Here is a 22639-nt window from a genome sequence, read left to right as displayed (position 1 = left end):
ACACACACACACACACACATACATACATTACAGCATATATAGATTTATAAACTTGACCAGCTGGTCTCTGTTGATAATGAAAGTTTAACACAATATTTTGGCAAGTTAATTCTGCAGTTTCCACATGCGTTTCCCAAGATTATACTGTGCACTAAACATACCATGATTTGCCATGTTATTTTTAATATACGTTACCAAACCTCTCTGTGCTTTACAATGCTTCCCTATGATTTACAATGCCTCTCTGTGCTATACAATGCTTCACCATACCTCTCTGCGCTTTACAACGCTTCCCTATGCTTTAACAGACCTATCTGTGCTTTACAATGCTTCCCTATGCTTTACCATACCGCCCTGTGCTATACAATGCTTCCCTATGCTTTACCAGACCTCTCTGTGCTTCACAATGCTTCCCTATGCTTTACCAGACCTCTCTGTGCTATACAATGCTTCCCTATGCTTTACCAGACCTCTCTGTGCTTTACAATGCTTCCCTATTCTTTACCAGACCTCTCTGTGCTTTACAATGCTTCCCTATGCTTTACCAGACCTCTCTGTGCTTTACAATGCTTCCCTATGCTTTACCAGACCTCTCTGTGCTTTACAATGCTTCCCTATGCTTTACCAGACCTCTCTGTGCTTTACAATGCTTCCCTATGCTTTACCAGACCTCTCTGTGCTTTACAATGCTTCCCTATACTTTACCAGACCTCTCTGTGCTTTACAATGCTTCCCTATGTTTTACCATACCGCCCTGTGCTATACAATGCTTCCCTATGCTTTACCAGACCTCTCTGGTGCAAACTAAGGATTGTTAATACCAACAAAGACTTTTTTTTGCAAAAGTCGTCACACACATTTTCTGAAACACACACACACACATTAATTAGTCATGTAGCAGATGCTTTTATCCAAAGACTAGGGGGTTGAACTATGGTATCAAGCCTCTTTCTCTAACCACTGAACCACCAAGCCTCCTTATGCATGCATTCAGTGTTGATTGTAGCTTACCTCACAGACTTGCTGTGCAAAAAACAGGATTTGCCCCAGACCCACGCGGTGCTTCGGCAAATAATCTCTCAGGCTGCCAAGAGGAAGATATTCCATGACCAGCTGGACAACCTGCCCTCCTGAGAAGCAAACAAAACAAGAGCCAGGTTTAAAACCGATTACCTGCAAATGATCAATCTGCTTTATACTCTACAGCTGTGAAACAACAGCTCAATGCTGTTGCATCAAAAGTAAAGTCTCCCATAACATACATCCCCACCGCTACTGCTGTAAAAACTGTACATGAAATATTTATAGATGTTTTACAATAAAGAAGTTGGCAGAATTTCCTTGGGTTCCTCTGGGCAACCTCAATGGCCTAAATTAGCATTCATCCACAGAACAGCAGTGTGCAAATGTATTCGAACACCCCATTGATTCTGTAGTTTTTGATTTGTTGTGCGTATGAAATCAAACCACTGGAACTGAAAATCTTGGAAAATTGTGAAAATAGGCAAATTTGTGCTTGTCTACCTGAATTGATGACTTTAATAGGCAACACGGGCAATTCATTTAAAATAGTAAGAGAAAAGGAACACAGAGCCACACATGGTGAAACGCAGAAGACTTTTTAGAAGTTGTTTAAAGATGCCTGATAAAAGCTACAAAGTGGTTGAACATTTTCACACGAGTGCCTACTGTTTCTATATCACTGATTCTCACAAAAATGCTCACCCCCAGAGGTTTTCATGCAGGTATGTACATAAAGGATATAAATGATAAATCTGGAGGTCATTTTTTTATTGTAGAACTAAGAGTGCATACCACCCTATTACACTCCTTAGCTAATGAACAAACAAAATGGATTTACTGTTGCTATCTGACTCAATTAAATCACACTTGCCACCCTTATTAAAGTCTGCCCCATAGTAAAAGCACAGCAAAGTGTAACCGAGCACAGCGAAAGCATGGCAGAGCACAGGTACACATGTGCACACTGCTGTAGGCATGGATGTGATCTTCCTGTTTAAAAGGACTCCGCACCGAGCTCATTACAGCAGCCCTTGTACTTGACGATGTTCTTGTGATAGAGCGCTTTCAGGATCTCGATCTCTCGCATCCAGCCCGCCTGTAGCTGAGTGCTGCAGTCCTGCTTGAGTGATTTCACAGCCACGCACTCCCCCGTGCCGTCGTTGTTAGGGTCGTACACGTACAGCGTCACCTTCCCGAAGTGGCCCTGCGGGGAAGCCAAGCGTTCCAGCGTCAGTGTTTGAAACCCCAACAGCACAGCAAAGAAGCTGGCCTGGTATTAAAAGGAATTGTACCTAGAAAGAACTTTTAAACTTTGGGAACGAGAAAAGGCCATTTGGCCCATGAAGGCCTTGTTAGAATCTATTTTTAAATGTTTCTTCACCTGGTTCCATGCATTTATAACCGTGTAAAACAATGCTTCCTACCTTCTGTTCTAAACTCTACTCTACTGCTTGCATTTACACCCTCTTGCTCTTCTCTCTGTGCTACATTTGAAGTCGTGTCTTGGGTTTACTTTATCTATTCCAGTTACGATTTTATAGACTTCATATCAAATGTCCCTGTTGTGCACATCTATTCATTATCTAGGTCTCAAATGTGCAGTTTTGAAAGAAAGACAAAACAGGCTTCAAAACTAGGTTAAAAGAAAATTGAGAGTGCAACTTGTCCCCACCCCTTCACTGGCCTCTTTCCTGTCAATAACCAATCTGCTGCCTCCCCTACTGACTGACATGCTTTCAGCCAGTAGCATGCTTTGACCCAGAAGACACTGCTGAGATGAAATAACCCAGGGAGTACAAGTGCAAACAGATAACCCGAGAATAAGGCAAAGAAACCGAGAGCTTAAATTTAACCTAAGCTAGTACCAGATATCATGTTTTAAAATTAAAATACATGTGTGCTATAGCATGTGTTTCTTTCAAAACTGCACATGCATTACACAGGTTCTCTGCTGGGTCCACATGTTAAATCGTGGCTGGTTCGTGTCTAGTTGTGTGACACTCAGTTTTGAGTTGCAGCTGGTCGCGTCACAAGGCTGTTTCCCACCGATCACGAGGCATGCCCCGACTCACCTCTCCCAGGTCTCTTATCTTTTTCAGATATCTCTTCAGGAACACTGTGGGATCTGCATCGGGTAGAATATCGCTCTTTGAAGATATATCGGGGTCTGTGAACGAGAGGACAGCGTTAAACCTGCTTTCCTTCAGAACCTTATCTACACCACTGCAGTGGATTTTTTCTGACATTTGTAGGGGAAAAATATAACAGAACGCTACATGGGTGTGTGCGTGCGTGTGTGTTTTGTGGCTGGCAGCCAACTTGGCTTGGGGTGTGGGTTAAACAGCATGAAAGGGAGAGAGAGTTAGATTAGTTAGATAGAGAGAGGAGTGTAAGAAGAGTTTGTTTAATCTCATGTTTTGTTCCTGTGTTTGTTTGAGAGTAAAAGTGTGCGAACAGTGCTGAACTGCAGCTTCTGTGCTTCTGTGTCTGGTGCAATATTTCAAGGGTGCAGACCTGCCACTATTCTGTGCAGTGCGGTCGGTGTGTAGCGTCGATGAAGGCGTTCCTCAAATCACCTGCGTGCTTTTAACTTTGACTACAACCCGGATTAATAAAAACTAAAATGAAAGCACACTAAGATTCGGGCTCACTCTTCTGTTGGAGCTCGGTGAGTTCTCGGAGGATGGTTCTGAAGGACGGCCGGTCCGCCGGGTCGTAGTTCAGACACTTGCTGATGAAGCTGGCGAGCTCCTTCGAGGACGGCTCCGGCAAGTGGCACTTGGCTTCATAAAACCGCTCTTTCTGCAGAGAAAATGAAATAAAAATAGATGCGTCACTCAGCGCGAAAGACGCCCCTTTTTACAGCCAGGCACTAGCGCTGCTGCTGCACCCACTCCAAGGTTTCAGAACTCACCTAAGTTTAGGTATATTATTAAAAATGACCAGGTATCCAGGAGTTCGAACAATCAGGCCCGTGGTTATTCTGAATTGACTGCACTTAAAACAGCATGAATACGTCTCGGTCTACTAAAAGGGGTTGTTTTAGGGAAGGAACAATTTGACAGACGTCTGGCACATGATCATTTAAACAGCATACCTAATTCAAGGGAGTTCTGAAGCCCAGGGCTTTGTGCAGGGCTAATGCAAGTTTCAAGCCCAGCCTTTTTGATTTTGGTGCTTGTGATTTTGGGGGCTAAAGCTGCTGGTTACAGCCATACATCAACCCCCCCTGCTGGCCAGTCAGTCAGTCAGTCAGTCCGTCATTCCTCCCCAGCAGAGTCTCTGCGAGTTGTGAAAGTTGTGTTTGTGGTTTTGTGATGTGGTCAAAAATGGGGAGGAGTTGTGACCAACAGGCCACCAAGAACAGCGAGTTAGCCCACTGGCGGCACGACAGATATTTCAGCAGGAGACACTGTCGTGCGGTCACTCCTGTTCTCGGGGGATATACCATTTTGTTTTGTTTAGTAAGGTTGGAAAAACGCTTTGTGTTTTTTTTTTTCTTTTTTTCCAGCTCGGTCCGCAGCACCGCTGCAAGGGATGTACACAAACTGTTTGCCAAACGTTAGGCCTGGAACCCATCCCAGTACTGTACCTCGTTCAGGGTGGTCTCGTTCAGTGGCAGATCCCCATTGTAGCAGATCTCAAGCAAGGTCGTCCCGAAGCTCCACTTGTCTGCGGCGATGCTTAAGTGATTGACGTTCTGAACACATTCAGGGGCGATCCAAGGGATACGCTCCACGCGCTCTGGGAAGAACAACACAATAAAATTCAGAGGTTAATAGAAGTCACGTAATGGTTAGATCTCCCTTAACCAGACCGACTGAAAGACCTTTGAACAGCATAGGATTTAAATTACCGTGCATGCCTCAGTTTTGAATAGATTAAGTTGAACAGGTGTGCAAACCCTCCCCCCCACCTCCTCAGAAAGATACACAGGGCCATTCTTTGTTATGAGGAAGTAAAAAGAGGAATATTTGCATGATGGTTTTCATACCATTCAAATCTGACCACAAGAATAAATCTACTGTTAATAGAAATTGCCACTCCATTCTCTCGGTGCAGACGAAGAAACGTTCAACTTTACATTAAAACATTGTTCCTCGTCTCAAGTTTCGCCTCCTGTGCGCTGTGTAGCATGCTCTGCATGCATTCTCCTAAAGAACGTTCTCCTTCTGCACCTCTGAAGTCAGCATTTAACTGCCTTACTCTTTCAGCCAAAGGAGAAAGTTCTAACTATTATTATTATTTATTTCTTAGCAGACGCCGTTATCCAGGTCGACTTACAATTGTTACAAGATATCACATTATTTTTACATACAATTACATTATTTTTTTACACACAATTACCTGTTTATACAGTTGGGTTTTTACTGGAGCAATCTATGTAAAGTACCTTGCTCAAGGGTACAACAGCAGTGTCCCCCACAAGGGACTGAACCCACGACCCTCCGGTCAGGAGTCCAGAGCCCTAACCACTACTCCACACTACTGCCCTGATAGATAGATAGATAGATAGATAACTTAGAAAAATATTACCTGCTACAATAGAAGGTTATATTTGATTACGAGCACCATTAAAGCAAAATCATAAACTTAGAAAGATAATTAAGAAGGGGAATCTATGTTTGGTTTTTGCTACACAGTGCTGGACATTTTGCAGAAAACACCTCCTTCGTGTGTAAAATTACAACAGTGCTTTAAGCAAATCCACCTCAACAGGATTTCACATGATTTGCAGGGTGTCTGTGCCAGACTTAACGGTTTATGATCATTTGTTTTAAAGTGGTATTGATTTTTGTTTTGATGGCAAAGTTTGGCTTTCTTTTTTTCCCCAAATAACCAACAAGCCTATCTGGTAATCCTCATAAGTGAAATAAATACAGTATTGCATGCATGTTCGTGGAGCATGCTGTTTATATAACAAGGAGGGAGATAGGATTAAAACAAACAAATAAATAAATAAGAGTCTACAGCTATTGTGAAAAGTTTAGCATCACCTAGAATTTTAGGTGATGCAAAAAAATAAGACTATGTGAACATAATTCAGATCTTTTATTTAACATCGTGTAATCAAAGAAACTACAACATGATATTGCAAAAGTCTACCGGAAGCCGTAATAGTAGTACAGTAGTATTTCAAGTTAGATTTCGAAATGTCAAATCTTTCAATTTGTCATTATTTCGTTAAGTATATAGGAAAACTACAAAGCATTATGTAATTCAACATGTTAGCGTAACATTATTCGGCAGGTTTCATTCGACTTTATGAGGCAAGATTTGTTCATTTTACAGGGGGATGCAAAACCGTTTTGCCACAGCTGTACAATGAAACCCTTGTACTGTTTCAGAGCTGGCCCAGTGATGCATCGTTTTAAAAAGCCTGCATTTACAATGTGGTTTCCTCCTTTCAAAGGATGTGGCGTGCAAGTCTTAGGTGACCCGGGCTGTCAAGCATCAACCTGAAATGCACTCTTACACGCGATCCGAAAAACGCAGAGGAGATGACAGGACAAGATAACGTTCATCTACTTGCTAAACCTTGAAGTGCGACAGAATGCAGCAAAAATTAAAACACGAAAACCAGTTTCAGGGGTGCGAGATTGCATCCGAAACGTTTTCTTTGCAAGATTAAGTTTAGCTTGGTTCAGATAGTCCACATCCTTTAAAATGTTCTCTTTGTTCTTCGGGTGTAGCCACGAGTAGAGTTTGTGCACAATTGGAATGAATGTGTCGACTTGATTTGGCACGTTTAGTTACCTTTATTATTGTACTTATTTTACATATACAGTATTCAATTAGAATGGTTTCCAATGCATTGAGATACTGAATGATGGACCCTTTTAAAAAAAAATAGAAACTGTGAAAGCTAATGCAAGACCCTCATACATACGTTTCAGTACATGCTATGCAGTTTATCCTTCTTTAATTTACTGTTAAAATGTCTAGATACTTTTTATAAATCAAATTTCTTTGTCACTCAAGAACTATTTGGTGGGTTACAAACAGCAAAAAATCTGGTTTGAAAAAGCCCCACCTTAGTTTTCTTTTTTGCACATCCCTAAATAGCCGCCTCATCGTTAAAACACGGGCTGTGATATTATAGATTGTATTTTTGTGGCACAATGGTATACTAGCTTTTATTAATGAATGCTGTAATCAAATCTGTGCACTGTCCAATGCTTGTTACAAAGCGTTGACTTCATTTCCCGTTTCGCAGTTTATTTCATGTCTCGCTTTTTTAAAACAGGTTAAGAAAAAGGAACCCAGCGGAGGCTCATGGGTACAGGAAGACAGGCTTGCAAAGCACTGGTATAGGGTTTCCTGTCACACTGCTGTGGTGACATAAAAATGTCTGGTTAGCAATGATATTGCAGGCAAACTCCCCCTTCCCAATCAATCAATCAAAACCTTTATTTATCCAGAACACATTCTCATTTTCAATGACGACCGAAGTCGAATGAAAGCTGCTGAATAATGTCACGTTAACATACCCAGTTACATATCACTTTGTAGTTTTCCCTACATACGTAACGAAAAACTGACCAATTGAAACAAAAATGTCATATTTCGAATTTTAACATGAAATGCTGTACTACTGTTAAGGCTTCCGGTTATCAGTTTGTAGTTTCTTTGATTACATGGTACTAAATAAAAGATCTAAATTATGTTTAGATAGTTTTTTTTTTTTAAATGATGTCTCGATCCTAAAATGTAGGTGAAGCAAAACTTTTGGCCACAGCTGTATATAATAATGTCCTCCCAGTCTAAAACACAGAAACAAAGCAGCAAACGCAGTCAATTCCTCCGCTTCTAACAAACCTATCCCTGGATTTATAAAGGAGAGAGAGAGAGAGAGAGAGAGAGAGAGAGAGAGAGAGAGAGAGAGAGAGAGAGAGAGAGGAGGAGAAAGCGGGCGCTAATCAGATCTTTTGCAATTAAGTTAGTCAGAAATCAAAAGCTAGTACAGCATCTTTTTTAGTTTGAAAACAGCATTTTTTTTTTATTTACTTTTTTAAAATCAAAAAAGTTCAACTTTGTACACCTGTTTGTTGGAATGCTGTGCAGCTGGCATCTTATTTTATTACTAATTTAGATTAGCTGTGCATGCACATTACCAAAGCACAAAGATATGAGATTAGCTGTGCACACAGATTAAAAATAAGCACAAAAAAAGATATCAATGAACAGCTGGTTTGAAAAAAAAAAAAAAACCACACGGTTCTTTATCGACTCTCAAGGTCATGCAAATTCCATGTTGAAAAAAAAAATAAGATACAAATCGAGAGCACGAATATAAAATCCTGAATAGGTTACGGATTAAATGGAGTGGCTGACTTGGAATGACCCAGTTCAGTATCATTAACCACAAGTCCTTACAATAACGTTTTCTGAGTCATTCCTCAGTTTTTACATAACAAGTGTGTGGCAATGTGCCCCGCCCAAGTGTGCATTCTATATTGTATGTTGCGTGTGGTGTGTTAATGTTGGTGTATTGTAGTTGGTACACAGGATATAAATGGGTGTGTGCAGCATGAGTTATTTAAAATGTATAATTGTATTTAGGCACGGGATTGCACATCACTTCACGTGCATTTAAAGTATATAATATGTGAGCACGAGGTTGCACAGAATTAATTCACGTACTGGGATTCAAGTGAATAAGTAATTAGTAATTGAATCCCGGCACAACAGTATATATAGATGCACGTTTTACTCACTCGGGGTTGGGTGTTCGGTGAGTAATGAACGGGAGAGAGAGGAGGAGAACTAAAGATAAATAAAGTAATAACAATTGCTATCGTGTGCTGGTAGGACCAGCACGATACTCGTTTGTTTATTTTTACTCACTGTGTTTGTTTGTGTGTCTGTCCGTCCACCGTTTGTTTAAGCGTTAGTCCGTTTTGTTTGTCTGTTTATTTTGACTAAAGTGCCGTGTCCTGTTTCTGTTTAAACCTTTTATTTATAATAAACCGCGAAACAGCATTTTCATCATTTCACCTCATCTGTCCTGTGTCTGTGTATTCATTTCCTGGTTCTGATGTCACCAACCGTGTTATGCAACCTTTTTTTTTTTTTTTTTTTTTTTTTTTTAGAGCATACACTTTTTAGCAAATCTGACAGGGAGACAAAGGGTTGCTGTCAATAAAGACTCTTTAGTGTGTAGAAGTGTCTTTTAGAGCCGTTTAGAGGCTCTATTCTAATCCAGTGTAACAGGGCGAAGGCTGGGAGCAAACTTGCGAGCGCCTTAACCTCTGTGCAAAAGAGCCGGGCTCGTCTGCATTTGTGGTTACAGAGCTTTTAACCTCCTCTCACCGACTAGGGACACAATCCGTCACGGCCGTGCTTCACACAACGCTGCCCGTTACACCAGGTCGCCAGACTTGCAATGCAACCCAAAAGAGAGGAAGCCAAGCCAAGCCAAGCGTCAAGGGGTTATTTTTCCACGAAGGCACACACTTGTCAAATAATCCAATGTATAGAGTTTAAAGACTTTCTGCAAATTGCAATTTCGTTAAAATAATTAAATAAAAGTAGTACCTTCTTTGGAGAGAGCCGTGAAGCTTATCCCTGGATCGCTGAGTTTAATGAAGGGAGAGCTGCTCTCCTCCAGCCCCTTCCTCACCACCAGGATGTTTTTCGCACACACATTTCCATGCACCAGTTTCTTGTTCTCCTGCAAGGAAGAGCCAGGGGAATGGTCACATGTTCATCATGTGGCTGGCACACACATACAGGGATGGTGAAGACTCCCATTGCAGGATTTACCATGGGCCCAAGCTTGTAATTATCTATACAGCTAATAAAAAACACCTGGAAACTGCTACACAATAGGATCCGCATTTAAATTTAATTTCAGCGTGGATGGAATACATTCAATGAGAATCGTTTCCACTAGAAGTCTTTTTCAACATCTTCAATGCGTTAAAAAGACAAAAACAAAAAGTCTGAATTTCTGTCATTTAATTTATTTAGTTTTATAGTTATTGATGGAGGGTAGAATATAACATACTACAGCTGTGGCTTTGTATAACAGGGATGGAAATAAGACTGCTGTTGCATAGCGGTTTCATCCATTCCAGGTTTTACTACGAGCTTGATTAGCCACAGTGTGTCTAGGTAACAAGCTCAGGTGTGTCTTATTAAACTTACAGTAAAACCAGCAATGGATCAAACTGCTATGCAATGGGAGCCGTATTTCCATCCCTGTAAAATACCATGTAACAACAAATGACCATGTACAGTTTCATTAAAATCAAAGTTTGGGCTTTCAAGAACTCAAACAATGAGGCCACGCAGGCATAACTCTGCAACAGACACAGGTTTTTTGTAAGGCGTTATTTTAGTCGGTATTTTAGTTGGTCTTGCCTAGTCCGTTGGATCTACATTTACGAGTTATACAACAACAACTTGAGCGTGAAGCTGCAGCAACAGCAAAGCCAGCCTACTGCAAGTCTAACGAAACTCGCAGTAGAGTGATACCAGGAATGAATCAGTCATTTGTTTGGAATGCTCCAAATTAGGACTGCATGCAAGAGCACTGCCGACATTATCCTCTAGCTGGGTTGCAAGGTTTGAGGGAGAAAGAAACCACGTATAAAACTGCTAGCAGCTGGGAACAGGGCACTTACCAAGTAGCTCAAAGCGCTGGCCAGCTGCTTGGCCACTGTAAACTTCCACTGCGGTGTCACCCTCCCTTTCTCTTTCCTCAAGAAGACATCCAGGGGCCCAAATTCCACGTACTCTTCGACCATAATATCTGGTGGACAATAAAAGAAACACAGGGGTTGAGGTTGGGTACACTGTACAGTCAAACCTGCTCAGAAACACTAGCGTCAAATCTCACTCCTCCACACAGGGTACGAATCAGCTACTAGAAAGGATACGCTGAAGACCGAATATTAGAATTATGGGATTGATTTACAAAGACTCTGAACACTGGCTGTACCCCAGTACCGGCTACAAAACACACACACACACACACAGAGGAGGTGAAAGTGAAAAGAAACAAAAATATATATCTCTTTTTTCTGTCTTGTAGCCACACAATTCTGCAGTTGTTCAGTTCTATCCTCGTTGTTCTACAAAGGATGCTCCTGACAGCTGTTTTCTACGGTGGGGGTCCACTCTATCCACTGCAGGCAGTGTTGCAGGGGGGGGCAGGTTAATGGTTACACTCTAGTGTACCAGCTGTACTTAGTCAGACATGATCCCCACAGTGAGACCACGTGCTTTGAGTTTTATTCACCAGAAGGGGATGACTGAAACAGATACACAGAGTGAATCTAAACAAGAATACATATATGAGTCAAGATAACCGTGCTGTGTTAGGAGATACAAACTTGCATGGAAAAAGCACAGCTGGTAGAAACTTACTTTCAGATCCCTTGACACAGACTCCGTGAACAAACACGAAGTGAATGTGCGAAACCTGACTCATCAAACTGGCTGTTTCAAAAAAGGCCTGCAGGGAAAAAAAAAAAAAAAAAAAAAGTAATTATCATTATTTTGTATTCATCATTAGCGCAATTGTTTTTTCCCAAATTGAATTTACAAGCCCCTATTTAAAATTTAAATTATTTCTTGTTTGGTGAAGTACAAAGCTGAGCATCAGCCAATCACAACCACAAACGTTTAAATGAAAATCCGCTGCTTTAACAGACCAACCATGTATATTAACACATTTATTAGCTGGCTCTTCACAGTTAATAGACAGCCCCTTAAGATAAAGCGTGACCAAAGTATGATCCAGATCAGCGTGTGCTTTTTTATTTCCTCGTACCAGGGCTATGTCCTTGTGGCTCTCATCCAATGTTTTCAGCACCACTCGGATTTTCGTGCTGCTGTTATTATTGTTCCACTCGTACCCATCCTCGTTCGAGTCCGTTCCACAGACGTGGAGCTTCCCGGTGTAGATGTTCGTCCTCGTTCCTCTGCCCAAGTGACTTTCCTGAAGGAAACAACGACAGTGGAAACACATCCATAACCACGGCTGATAAAAAAAAAAAAAAAAAAAACACACACGCCCAGGGTTTTTACACAGCCAAGCTTTTCAAGGACATCCACCTGGACAGTTGAAAATGGTCTTCAACAAGATTGTTCATTTTTAATCCACTTCTTTTATATACCTGTCATGAGTGTTCTTCAGCATTTAGCTTGGACCTTACTTTATAGTCTTCCGATCGCTTGCAGAAGCCTAAACTTAGATCGCTTTTGTATTACTTTAGTATCAAAGGCATTGTGGTTGCGGATGACAAACGATACTAAAAATGCACACGCTTGTAATACAAGTTATGGGTCTGCAGACTAATTTGATCGGAGATAGATGTAAAAATCTTGACCCTTGATTGAGTGTTGGGAAGCCCGGAGTCAAACTAAAATGCAAATTTTGGGGTTTGCTAAATTAGTTGCTTTACATACTGAAAACAACAGTGGCATCAACACAACTCTTATCACACAACAGACGCCAGCGAGGTGCGTGACAATAACCACATCATTAGCCAACGACAACAACAACGTGTTATAAATACTGGCAATGTAAATTTAAAAAATAACAGGCGTCAGATATGAAAATCAACTGGCCGTTGCCTAAAACACACTTGGTTAATTGTCCAAAACCTTATACGAAGAAGAACAAAAAAAATTAAAAAAATAACCACAACACGTGGTTTGACACAGTTTGTTTTCGTGATACTGAAATGTCACTTTGGTTTTGTGGCTTTCTAGCATAAATTGTCCAGAACAAAATATTTTTTTGTTTTGTTTTGTTTTTTTTATTTATAAAAAAGAAACTACTCTTCCACTGATGTAAAATGCAAAACCAAAACAAAAAGCTATTTGTCTCGCTCAGGAACCTCTCTGACAAGCTTTAGTCTTCCAACTACTTTTTTTTTACTGCTGGAAATTTATTTGGAGATAAAAAAAAAAAAAAAACATGTTTGAGTCGCCTTTCTGTAAAAATAAATAAATAAATAAATGCATAAAAAAGAATTTTTTTGTGCATTTCATTCCACTCTAATGTACAGATGTATGTTTCCCCTCTTCCTTGTAATCTAGTGTGTACGAATATAGTTTTTCAAAAGCAGTCATTTAAAAGCATGTTACCTCTATTAATCTTCATACCTCATAGGAGGCTCATAGGAGGCTGTGTGGTCCAGTGGTTATAGAAAAGGGCTTGTAACCAGGAGGTCCCCGGTTCAAATCCCACCTCAGCCACTGACTCATTGTGTGACCCTGAGCAAGTCACTTCACCTCCTTGTGCTCTGTCTTTCGGGTGAGACGTAGTTGTAAGTGACTCTGCAGCTGATGCATAGTTCACACACCCTAGTCTCTGTAAGTCACCTTGGATAACGGCGTCTGCTAAATAAGCAAATAATCTTGCGATGCCCATTTCTGTAACACATCTGACGCAATGCTTAGCCATTCCTCTATATTATTACTATTTTTTTTTAAATCCAGTCTCAAGCCAGAATTTTTAACATGCAGAACATTATGTGTTGCCGGGTTAAGGGTTAAGGGTTAAGAATTTTTTTCACAACATACACCAGCAAGGAATCTAGAAAATTCCTGCTTGTATTTTTGGTATAATTAGATACCCTGTCGATTTCTAACAGTGAGATTCTGGGTCCTTCCTCTGTACAGGAGAGTGCACGGTCTCCTCTTTATCTGAAGCAGCTTGTTTGGCGGCTACACAAACCTGGGTTATCTCCTCCTTGCGAATCTGGTGGAAACTCAGCTGGCTCAGGTTGAGAGAGCCCGATATGGGTCGGACACTGCTGCCTGGAGACCTCCGCACCACAATCAAATTGGAGATTTCTACAAGACATGAACAAACAAACCGATTAACAGGCAATAGATTAAGTTTAACGAGCACAGGGACTGTCTAATTACAAATTAACATCCAGTGCTCGCCATTGGTCATATATATTCCTCTAGGTCTATTGCAACCACGTTTACATTCTTGGCTTGATGCTAAGAGAGAGAGAGAGAGAGAGTTTTAAAAGCCAGCCTGTACCAGGAGAGAGAGAGTTTTAAAGGCCAGCCTGTATCAGGAGAAAGTGGGGGGGGTAGAGAGAGAAGCTGCAATAAAAGAGAGTATCTGTCTTCAACAGCACTGCAGTCTGCCAAGTCATAGTGTGTGTGTGGGCTTGAACACACCTCTGGAAATGCAGTGCTGAACCCTTTAAACATACCTCTCTTGATCTACCCCTCCTACTCTGCATTGGACTTGGCTGTCCTCAGCACCACGTTACTGGATCCTCAGCTAATGCACTATCCTTGCACTACTGCACTGCAAATATGTCATTATAGATAAAACTTGTTGTAATCCTAACTTGCTGCATCCTAATTCGTATTATATTCTAGAAGTATTATTTGCACTTACTGTAAGTCCCAACGCTTTATCACAAAGTAGACTTACCTTAGCGACTATGGCATTTTTTATCAGATTGCTGCATTTAAATGTCAGGTTAATTAAGAAAGCAGTATCACTTATCTGCTAATTTACAAAATATGTAAATAATGACGTTAAAAGATTAGTCTGTGCCTTGCCAGAGACTCTCTTGGCAGCTAAGTCTGGGTTTCTTTGTAACCAACAGAAGATCAGCTTGTTCCACAGCAAGCCAATCAGAAGTGATAGAGGTGGGACATAAACACTTTTCAAAATGTTTGTGTGCGCTAGACTTCCGCAATTCAGTTTTCAGGAACTTGCTTGGCTCTCTAGAAATATACCTAGCTTCTCTAGCAACAGAACAAACATAAATAAATAAATAACTATTTGTCCAAACGGGCAAAGTATAACAGCAAAACTTGTTGTCCCTCACACAAGTCTTGCTGTCCCAGGATGTCGGGCGATACCAACAGCACACCCCTGCTAGTGCCTCGACTAGAAATGCTAAAAGAAACAAAACTTTTGGCTGTAGCTGTAGAAGATCATTAACCGGAAAGCATCAATTAATTTGTTATTTTTTTACCTCCTGACTTTGGCAGGCAGCACTTCTTCACAACAAAGCTCTCGTCCCCGGACTTGAGGACGCATGTCTTCAGGTTACGAGTCAGCTCCTTCACGCTTTCGAATTCTTTCTCCCACCCTTCCAGAAAATACAGGTTCCCCCTCTGCTGGATGCGGAACTGCTTGTGCAGCTGGACAGTCTGATTGTTCTGTAAATAAATGGAATGAACAAATCCAAACGCATATATCTTCTTGTAGGTTTCAGATACTCCCGCATAAAAGCTTACGATGGTAAGTTTGCAGTAGCCCCAGGCTTTTCCCCGTGGTTATATTAAGCAATTACCAGAGTTTAGCCTGGTTATCCATGCTTTTTAATGTGCGGAACAATATCTCTGGGCTTTACAATCATTACCTATGCTTTACCATGCTTTCACTTTGCTTTATAACACTTTGCAATTACTATGCTTAACAATCTATCTGTGCTCTACAATGCTTACTTATGCTTTACCATTCTTTCACTATGCTTTATTACACGTCTTTTTTTTTTTTTTTTTTTTTTTTTTTAACATGGTAGTCGTGTAGACTCCACCATGTATTGTTTGCTGTCAATGCAATAATGAGTTTAATAAAGCCTTTTTAAGCAAGACTTCTTTTCACCAACCTCCTCGTCAGCCACAAAGTAAAACACCAACACAAAAAAAAAAAAAAAAAAAGATTGATTTCAGCTGTAGCAATTTTTTATTTTACTCTGACGATCTTGTCGGAAGCATACAGGTCTTTACAGGAACCTTTCATTAAACACGCACACGCCTGTCAGTTTCAATAAAACAGTCATAAACAGAGACAAGTGTAACATTCTTGTGGTGAAAAAATCCATCAAACCAGCTTTCAGCTGAACGGTTTCAACTAGAAATTAATTTCTAAAAATACAAATCGTTTGTGTTGATTGTCAGACCCCACTGAAGAATGCTGGTATCATATAGGAACAGATTTTAAAAAGCCTAACCTCCGATCTATTTAGCACCGTCAGGATTATTCTGTGAAAATCCTGAGCGCTCCATCGGACAATGAACAAGCCCAATTCTTTTTCTTCCTTCTTCAGTTTCTGAATGGCGAACTCTTCCCTAAAGTCACAGAACACAGAAATAAAACATTAACAGTAACCCATGGTACTGATCAGGAGGGACCTCCCTCAGCAACACAATATTTTCAATATTTACTTACCACACAGACATCTAATCTTATACAAATGGATGTTGCAACATCAAAGGGGGGGGGGGGGGGCGGGGGTTGTTTAAACCTTCATGTTTAAACATCAAAATTCAAACATCTCCACTCAGTTTAAAATCCTTTATTCTATTAGTATTATTGCACTTACTGTAAGCTACACTGTAATCTTGCATCCTAACCCTGTACTGCCCTGTAACACCTGTAAGTCGCCTTGGAGAAAGGCGTCTGCCAAATACATAATAACATTAATAATAAAAATGGTTGGGAATCAGGAGCGATATAAAATGATCGAATGCACAGCTGGAAAGCAAAGTAAAAGGCCTTCTCACTGCATGGGTCCATGGATGCCACTGGCGTTGCTCAGCACTACCCTGGGAGGAGCTACCTCCTGGCACAGGTAATGGTGAAAATCAGCCGTCAACCGAAAGTAGCCGTCTACCAGCGAAGTGAAAGACAGCGCCTCTGCGCTGGACCTCAGAGCCAGCTCCTGCAAGAGAACAGGGCAGGGGGTTAAAGGGAAACCATGCAAGGGGATGAACACCTGACACTTCAAAACAATGTTACAATGGTGTGCCCAGCAGTCTACAGAGATGGCCACAAGTTTTGCATCACCCGATAGAATTATTTTGCTTCAGAAAGTCAAATGAAACCTGCTGAATAATGTTCCATTAACATATAGGGCAGCAGTGTGGAGTAGTGGTTAGGGCTCTGGATTCTTAACCGGAGGGTCGTGGGTTCAATCCCAGGTGGTGGACACTGCTGCTGTACCCATGAGCAAGGTACTTTACCTAGATTGCTCCAGTAAAAACCCAACTGTATAAATGGGGAATTGTATGTAAAAAATAATGTGATATCTTGTAACAATTGTAAGTCGCCATGGATAAGGCTGTCTGCTAAGAAATAAACAATAATAATAATAATAATAATAATAATTATAACATTGAACTGCACACTGCTTTGTAGTTTTCCATATACTTCACAAAAAAGTGACAAAAATTGAAAAAAATGTGACATTTCAAAATCTAAACATGCAATACTGTGCTACTATTACAGCTTCCGGTTCACTTTTACAATGTCATTTTGTAGTTTCTTCGATTACATGATGTTAAATAAAATATCTAAATTATATTCATATAGTTTTAATTATGTTTCGATCCCAAATTTCTTGGTGATGAAACACTTGTGGCCACAGCTGCAGATTAGAAACCGTTATAGTAAATATCCACAAACTAAAGCAAGTAGACATCTGTCTGTTTTTATCTGTCATCATAACAGCAGGTAAGGGAGAACCGGGTGTGCCCTAAGGGAAAACACACATGGCAATCTAGAAATAGGAAGTGAAACTACACAAAGTGGCAAGCCACCATCAAAACTAGAAAACCACAGATCAGTTCTTGTTTTTCGAAAGAGGACATAGTAGGGTTTGCTGTTTTACTTTGATTATTTTAAGCAATCTGTTATGCGTACGACGTAACTAAAGATCTCTTGTTTAGAAACTTGTGTATCATTTTGAGTTTTCTGTCAAATCACCCTGGAGACATTGAAAGCACCTCCTGTCGTCCCAATTGTGACCTCAAACAGACCTTCTCTCTCTAAGAACAGCAGGTACACCAGAGTGTAACCATTAACCTGTCCCCCCTGCAACACTGCACACAAGAAATACATCAGTAGAAATGTGGTATTTCTGACATTCACTGGGGCAGTGTTTCAGGGGGAAACAGAAAACGATACACAAAGTGAATCTCAACAAGCTGAAGACACACATTATTGAACCCATTAAATACTAAATAAAATTCTCTTTGACAAAATCTGATCACAGGCTGTATTAATGTAATTTGAGCCATTCTAAATCAATATTTCTCCACAGAAAAAAAAAAAAAATTAAAATCCTTAGTTTTGGCTACAAACTGCCACATCCTGTTTTGAGGACAGTCAAATTAGACACGCCCGTAATCAGAGCAGTGAAATATCACGGCGGCTATGAAGCTCAACACATAGAAAATGGAGCTTTAGCATCACTGTGGAGGAAAACACCACGAAATGGATCATTTTTAAGCTTCAGTTTCTTATTTTGTATTGAGGGATCATAAAAGCATCTGAAGGGCTGTATTTGCAGAGTTACATTTAGACAGTTAAAAAGTTATCATAACAATATCAATCTAGTTAAAAGAGAAAATTAACACAACAGGTAGATATCACTTGCTACAAAAAAAAATACAAAATGAGCCTGTCCTCAAAAAAGGATAATGGCACTTCATGGATTAAGATAACTAATATTTTCATACCCCCAACCAGGTTCCTCTAAAAAGCACACACACAGCACACATTGTTACCAGTTATATTTAATAATATTTAACAATCTTGACTTCCAATCAGAAACTGTCAAGGGAAAACAGTGTGCTTCAGTGTTTAACCGGAGCTCTGAAAGGGAAGCAGGGCTGCACGCTCACCAGCGACTTGTTGTCCTGCCGGCTCACGCTGACTCTGAATCCATTCACGACCATGTGCGTGATCTCGGGGAAGTCGCAGAAGAAGGACCAGCGTGGCTCGCTGCGCTCCGCAGGCTGCACAGGGAGCGGCTGCTGCTTCTTCCCTTTCTGCTTTTTGCTTTTCGCAAAGTAGTTCCTGTTGCCGCAGCTCTCTACGGGCTGGAGAAAAACAAGACAAACATACCGTATTTGCTAAGCAGCGCGTTAAGGAGTATGTTCAAATACCTTTCCCTTGCTGTTTTAGTGTCTGTTGCTTCAATATGGTGTATTTCTCTACATCTGCCTTGATTATGCGCTTGCTGTGAGCTTGTCTGGAGAATCCGAAGTGCCGGGACTGAGCGTCCCTCCACATTCCATGCAAATCATGCGACTTGCTTGGGTTGATCAGATCGACTACCCCCCCCCTACCCCACCCCACACCAGCTATAAAACAAAAACACTAACAGTTGCACTGACCCCCGATTCACACTAATCTTAAGACTATCTAATGCTACTTAAGTAAGGTAATGCAAGATTAGTGCTATTCAGGGTCTGTGAAAACAACCAGAAGTAATTCATTTTAGAGAAACACTGCCCTAAGATAACTAATTAAATAGTTTAAGTGTCCTATACTGAAATTGACATATTATACACATACTTGTATTAGATTTTTTTTTTATAAATTTCAATTTTATAATATTGCTCTATTTTTACAAACTAGCTTTTTATCTTAGTTTTTCCACAATTAAAACCACACTTTTTTATTATTATTTCTGTTTTTATCAAATTCTGCATTAGACTTCTTTTACTTGTTCATTTCTGTGTGCGCACGCGTGTGAAGCTCTTTGGGATCCTTGTGATGAAGGCCAACGACATTCCTATCTTTGCCTCACGATGATGGCTTTGGACTAGAATGGTTGTTTTCTGTAGGTTCTGACATCCCAGTCTAATACACACCATTACAAAACAATCTTCAGGAGGAGCAACCTTTCCTTCTATAGTGGTCTGCAGTTTACGAAAGTCCTAGGCATGCCGAGAGTCAACGACACGCTTAAGTTTGCCAATAATAAATCCACCACTTACCTCTCCTTCTCCTTTTCTTATTTCTCTCCATCGAATTCCTTCTGTTCCCGACACAATCACCACATGGGACGGAGAGCTCCCCTGTATCATGCTGCATTCCGGTTCCAGGTTTCCCAGACTCCAGAAATCCTTCACGTAGAAGTTGGCTCTCTCTCCCTCAGACTGGATGTCCAGAGACGTGGTCTGGAACTCTTCGCACCCGATGCCGGGGGCCAGGCTCTCTAACGTGGACAGGTACTTGTACATGATGTCCTGCAGGGTCAGCTTCCCCGTGCTGACTGTGTGCAAGTTGAAGCCCTTCACAAATTTACTGAACACAGTCCTGATGCGGAGCTTCGTTAGGTAGTTGTTTTGATGAATCTGCCGGCAAAACGATTTGGGGATGCAGCGCATGAAGCTAAAAAAAATAATAAATACAAATTAAATTTGCACTCCTGAATGGGGTTTCCTCCCTTTCCTAAAAATATAAAAGCAGAACTGCATTGAAATGTATTAGCGGTAAACACCTGGGAGTCCCCAAAAGAACATGCATTTATTCTTGAAGAAAAAGAAGCAAAAGAATGGTTCTGTGGGAGTGTTTTGGGAGTCACCTGATTTCTTTGGTCACTTCCTCCAGCGAGCGGCTGGACAGGACAGCAAGGTGAGACAGGTGCAGCACGGCCATCCCCAAACTCTCGTTCTTAAACTTGTGCAGCTCGGCATCAGTGTGGAGATCCTTCATGGACACCACGTCATGGATGAAATCATGCTTTCCCTAAAAAAAGAAAAACATAAAATCAACAATAGATAAAATCAGTAAATCAATAACTATTACTATAACTTACCTCTTAATATATAAAAAAGAAGAAAACTAGACCACATCCTATAGCTATCGCCAAATGTTTTGCATCACCTAGAATTTTAGGATCGAGTCATAAAAATAAATAAATAAAAAAAAACTATATGAACATAATGTAATTAAAGAAACTGCAAAATGATATCGCAAAAGTCTACCGGCAGCCATTATAGTAGTGCAGTAGTATATCATGTTTTGAAATGTCACATTTTTCAATTTTTGTCAGTTTTTCGTTAAGTATATGGAAACCTGCAAAGCAGTATGTAATTCAATATGTTAACGTAACATTATTCAGCAGGTTTCATTCGACTACGAAGCAAAATTAGTTAATTCTATAGGGTGATGCAAAACTTTTGGCCACTGCGACATTTCGAAATCTAACAAAATCTAAATCTACTGTACTACTATTATTGCTTCCAGGTAGACTTTTGCCATATCATTTTATATATATACAGTACTGTGCAAAAGTTTTAGGCAGGTGTGATAAAATGCTGTAAAGTAAGAATGCTTTCAAAAATAGACATGTTAATAGTTTATATTTATCAATTAACAAAATGCAAAGTGAGTGAACAGAAGAAAAATCTACATCAAATCAATATTTGGTGAGACCACCCTTTGCCTTCAAAACAGCATCAATTCTTCTAGGTACACTTGCACACAGTTTTTGAAGGAACTCGGCAGGTAGGTTGGCCCAAACATCTTGGAGAACTAACCACAGTTCTTCTGTGGATTTAGGCAGCCTCAGTTGCTTCTCTCTCTTCATGTAATCCCAGACAGACTCGATGATGTTGAGATCAGGGCTCTGTGGGGGCCATACCATCACTTCCAGGACTCCTTGTTCTTCTTTACGCTGAAGATAGTTCTTAATGACTTTCACTGTATGTTTGGGGTCGTTGTCATGCTGCAGAATAAATTTGGGGCCAATCAGATGCCTCCCTGATGGTATTGCATGATGGAGAAGTATCTGCCTGTACTTCTCAGCATTGAGGAGACCATTAATTCTGACCAAATCCCCAACTCCATTTGCAGAAATGCAGCCCCAAACTTGCAAGGAACCTCCACCATGCTTCACTGTTGCCTGCAGACACTCATTCGTGTACCGCTCTCCAGCCCTTCGGCGAACAAACTGCCTTCTGCTACAGCCAAATATTTCAAATTTTGACTCATCAGTCCAGAGCACCTGCTGCCATTTTTCTGCACCCCAGTTCCTGTGTTTTCGTGCATAGTTGAGTTGCTTGGCCTTGTTTCCACGTCGGAGGTATGGCTTTTTGGCCTCAAGTCTTCCATGAAGGCCACTTCTGACCAGACTTCTCCGGACAGTAGATGGGTGTACCAGGGTCCCACTGTTTTCTGCCAATTCTGAGCTGATGGCACTGCTGGACATCTTCCGATTGCGAAGGGAAGTAAGCATGATGTGTCTTTCATCTGCTGCAGTAAGTTTCCTTGGCCGACCACTGCGTCTACGGTCCTCAACCATGCCCGTTTCTTTGTGCTTCTTCAAAAGAGCTTGGACAGCACATCTGGAAACCCCGGTCTGCCTTGAAATTTCTGCCTGGGAGAGACCTTGCTGATGCAGTATAACTACCTTGTGTCTTGTTGCTGTGCTCAGTCTTGCCATGGTGTATGACTTTTGACAGTAAACTGTCTTCAGCAACCTCACCTTGTTAGCTGAGTTTGGCTGTTCCTCACCCAGTTTTATTCCTCCTACACAGCTGTTTCTGTTTCAGTTAATGATTGTGTTTCAACCTACATATTGAATTGATGATCATTAGCACTTGTTTGGTATAATTGTTTAATCATACACCTGACTATATGCCTACAAAATCCCTGACTTTGTGCAAGTGTACCTAGAAGAATTGATGCTGTTTTGAAGGCAAAGGATGGTCATACCAAATATGGATTTGATTTAGATTTTTCTTCTGTTCACTCACTTTGCATTTAGTTAATTGATAAATATAATCTATTAACATGTCTATTTTTGAAAGCATTCTTACTTTACAGCATTTTTTCACACCTGCCTAAAATTATTGCACAGTACTATATATATATATA

General features: G+C 40.7%; 1 protein-coding gene across 1 annotated transcript in view; it reads right to left on the bottom strand.

The window, feature by feature from the left end:
* LOC117402035 (non-receptor tyrosine-protein kinase TYK2) overlaps positions 1-22639 on the bottom strand; it is a 41951-nt gene that overhangs the window by 4556 nt on the left and 14756 nt on the right. Inside the window, exons 5-20 of the mRNA XM_034002840.3 lie at positions 20343-20506; positions 19753-20149; positions 18652-18849; positions 16531-16688; positions 15978-16095; positions 14994-15180; positions 13718-13836; positions 11804-11971; positions 11398-11485; positions 10653-10780; positions 9562-9697; positions 4616-4767; positions 3675-3825; positions 3096-3190; positions 2035-2227; positions 1012-1130 (exon numbers count right to left, since the gene is read on the bottom strand). Coding sequence (XP_033858731.3) covers positions 1012-1130; positions 2035-2227; positions 3096-3190; positions 3675-3825; positions 4616-4767; positions 9562-9697; positions 10653-10780; positions 11398-11485; positions 11804-11971; positions 13718-13836; positions 14994-15180; positions 15978-16095; positions 16531-16688; positions 18652-18849; positions 19753-20149; positions 20343-20506 — 2571 coding nt within the window. The remainder of the gene's footprint in view (positions 1-1011; positions 1131-2034; positions 2228-3095; positions 3191-3674; positions 3826-4615; positions 4768-9561; positions 9698-10652; positions 10781-11397; positions 11486-11803; positions 11972-13717; positions 13837-14993; positions 15181-15977; positions 16096-16530; positions 16689-18651; positions 18850-19752; positions 20150-20342; positions 20507-22639) is intronic.

The sequence above is a fragment of the Acipenser ruthenus genome, chromosome 34, assembly GCF_902713425.1.
Source record: "Acipenser ruthenus chromosome 34, fAciRut3.2 maternal haplotype, whole genome shotgun sequence".
Taxonomy (NCBI): domain Eukaryota; kingdom Metazoa; phylum Chordata; class Actinopteri; order Acipenseriformes; family Acipenseridae; genus Acipenser; species Acipenser ruthenus.
Note: the sequence above shows the minus strand (reverse complement) of the source record. Positions and strands in the feature narration are given on the sequence as shown.